At 35.9% G+C, this 3124-nt stretch overlaps 1 protein-coding gene across 1 annotated transcript; it reads left to right on the top strand.

Annotated features, from left to right (window-relative positions):
- The first annotated feature begins 1047 nt into the window (after positions 1 to 1047).
- On the top strand, positions 1048 to 2998 carry LOC112467584 (gamma-soluble NSF attachment protein-like). The gene is made up of 5 exons (XM_025036269.1): positions 1048 to 1407; positions 1678 to 1745; positions 2007 to 2091; positions 2634 to 2651; positions 2722 to 2998. The coding sequence occupies exons 1-5, from the start codon at positions 1358 to 1360 to the stop codon at positions 2981 to 2983; spliced, it is 483 nt and encodes a 160-aa protein (XP_024892037.1). The 5' UTR covers positions 1048 to 1357; the 3' UTR covers positions 2984 to 2998.
- The last annotated feature ends 126 nt before the right edge of the window (positions 2999 to 3124 follow it).

The raw sequence follows: 3124 nt of genomic DNA, 5'->3' as shown, positions 1-3124 counted from the left end.
GATTGTAACAATTCCATGGCACATGTAACGTTTTACTTTTGGCATTTTCGTAGCGCAAGCGAAAACTAACCTCAAACGTTGCGTCTGTATATTAAGGTGCCTTTTCATGCTGACGCTCGACGCTCATTTTCAGCGGCAAGAAGGTCGCATGACCACAATTGACGCCGGCGTCAATTGAAATTCATGAAAAGGGAAACAGCGTCAAAATTTCGGCGTCTTTGCGCTGCTTTGGCTTTGACGCTTGAAGTTGGAAAAATCCAACTTCTCTTTCTTGACGCTGGCATCATAGTGATGTCACGTGACGACGCTGTTTTTCAGCGTCCCATGAATTGGCACCTTTACACGTGCTCAGAGCACACACTTCGCGTTCATGCAGCTGATGTCGAGTGAGATCAATGCTACCAACTTACAGAAAATGCGACGTTGTTGCGATCAAAATACTTTTTTATGAGAGCTATTGTATTTAATTTATTAATAAATGACGTAAATAAATAACGTAATATAATTTCATTAGTATTTTTAAACAGTAATTACTATGTTTTGTTACTTTTTGAAGATTTTCACATTTTCAGATTTTCGTTTGTGTCAGTTGCAAGTCAGGTACAGTCTTTCTAAAAATCATTAAAAGTGAAAATTTGCATACGAGAAAATATACATAAAAATGTCTCTATAGCTCTTAAAAACACAGGCAACCGTTATTTTAATAAAATATTAATATAAATATTACTTTTCAGTAAAGAATATCTTCTTAAATATGTTAATTAGCTTTATGTTACGTTTCTTAAACTTTTGGCAGAGATCTTACGGGTCATACAACCTTAAGCGCCAATAGTATTTCGTGCCTCACCTCGAAAATAGCGCGATGATGATGTCACGCTGCCTTTACAGTGACGTCATCATCGTATATCACAGCGCCACAAAGCGTCTCCTCGAACAGTTTTGGACGATAATTGTGCTAATAGCGTGCTCCCCGAATGCACCCATATTATACATATATTGTCTCACTCTAACTTATTGCACCAGTTCAGCCCAGGTCAGTCAGTGCAACTAAATAAACAGACCCATTATTATTTCAGTGGGTTCTCTAGGTTAGGTTAGGTTAGGTTAGGCTAGGACAAGGTTAAGTCGCGCTCATCGATAATCGACAAATTATTCGTGCGATCTCAAGAACACTCGGCTTGATGAACGGCGAGGCCACGGCGTAAAGATTAGTCTCGGCCAGTCTCGGCGTTTGTATGCGGGCGCAGTGCCTTGACGAGAGGCGAGTAGCTTTCAGGACTGACGACGCAATTTCGGGCATCAGATTGACATAACTTCGTCGTCGTCGTGCTCGAACGAAGACATCATTCGGAGAAAAATGTCAAAAATCGAGGAGGCGAACGAACACATACGTCAGGCTGAAAAAGCGTAAGCACTCTTCTCGTCCTCCCAGACTCTTTTTGACATTGCCGGATCGCTCAGATGTTTTTGGATAGTCAAGATGTTCCTCTTGTTAAATTTTGTTTTGTCACGCGGTATATGAATTCTAGCATTAGAATTAGAGCCAACGAAACGAGCTCATGCGCACGAACTAATTTTAACAATTTCTTCTTCAAACTTGTAGCTTTGTAAGTTTTCCAAAATCGTATATTATTTATGGGCTAGCTACAGTGTCGAATAAATCTTTGTCTCTTCTAGCTTGAAACTTACTTTCTTGAAGTGGCGGCCCGATTACGAGGTAGCGGCTGACGAGTACTCACACGCAGGTAAGAAAAATATAAGACTATGATAATAAAATAATTGAACAAAGTATATAAATAGGAAGTCAAATGTTTCATCAGTTAAGTTTAAAGAAATTAGCTGATCCAAATATATTAAATGTAGTATCTACTTACAATCTGATATGAAAATTTAGTTAGAAATTATATTTGCTTGAAATTTTTCAACATATAATAAATTAAGAAATTAATTGCATAAAAACTTTGCGAGGACTTAACAGAATTAAACTTTCTTAATTTTTTCTTTAGCAACATGCTTTCGAATAGCCAAGTCATATGCCCAGTGTAAAGATTGTTTAGTAAAGGCAGCCGACTGTTACAAGCAAACCAAAGCGTATCCTTTGATATAATAATGATATGAAAAACGATAATTTCAGATTTTCGGTTCCAGGTGTTGCGCAAATATATCTTTAATAATATGTTAAGTTCACTAAAGAATTCATTTATGTGTATCTTGTTTTATCATTATTTTAATGACAAGCTATTTTCATAAAGATATTTAAAAGACACGAAACAAATTTTTCTTTATGTAAACCTAATTATATTTTAATAATGAAACTTTATTTTAATAATGAAACTTTGATAAATGATTCTTACAAGTAAAATAGAAATATGCCATGTTCGGTTGAGCCAGATCTTTGTAGTTTAATATTTTTTTATGTGAATTTATATACTTTTTTCACCACTCATGCTGCATGCCGATTATTTGCTAGTCTTGAAACACAGTTTTTCATTAGAACAGTAAATTTAACATACTTAAATCAATAATCGATTTAACTTTTTGGTGCTAATTATATTTTTTCCTTAAGTTTCTGAAAGTAAAATTTCACACATTCTCATATATTTCCCTTAAATCTACAATTTAATGCAAGATAGATGGTTCCATGCAGCAAAGTACGTATCATATATACAGTATTTAGATTTTATCACGTATTGCGATAATATAAGAATGTAATGTTTTCAGGAGCATCGAGCAAGCTCTGGTCATTTGCAAGGAAATGGGTGATTTGTCAGAGATATCAAAACTAGCTCACAGTGCCTGTAGCCTTTTCCAGCAGCACGGCTCTCCTGAATCAGGCGTAACTGCTCTCGACAAGGCAGCCAAGATGCTGGAAGCTACACAGCCACAGCAAGCTCTGGAGCTGTTTAAACGTGCAGCTGATATAATCATGGTAGGCCCTGCCGTTTTATGTCATAAGTCAAAACAAATTATTACAAAAATTTAATTTGAAGAGAGAAAAGGAAGGTTGTCTGAGACTTAATCATACAAATATATACGTATGCATATTTGTATGATTAAGGGTCCATATACCTCAGTAGGTCCAAAAAAAGGTGATTTTTGTGAATTTTTTGTGGAGAAAGTAAAC

The sequence above is a fragment of the Temnothorax curvispinosus genome, unplaced genomic scaffold, assembly GCF_003070985.1.
Source record: "Temnothorax curvispinosus isolate PA1 unplaced genomic scaffold, ASM307098v1 QBEX01017586.1, whole genome shotgun sequence".
NCBI lineage: Eukaryota > Metazoa > Arthropoda > Insecta > Hymenoptera > Formicidae > Temnothorax > Temnothorax curvispinosus.
This window is presented reverse-complemented; position numbering and strand designations above follow the sequence as displayed.

Bases quoted from the DNA above. Each gene is read 5' to 3' on its own strand.
- LOC112467584 (XM_025036269.1), top strand. From the start codon at position 1,358: ATGTCAAAAATCGAGGAGGCGAACGAACACATACGTCAGGCTGAAAAA. The intron at 1,408-1,677 runs GTAAGCACTCTT...TGTCTCTTCTAG, and splicing joins ATACGTCAGGCTGAAAAAGC to CTTGAAACTTACTTTCTTGA. The intron at 1,746-2,006 runs GTAAGAAAAATA...TTTTTTCTTTAG, and splicing joins TGACGAGTACTCACACGCAG to CAACATGCTTTCGAATAGCC.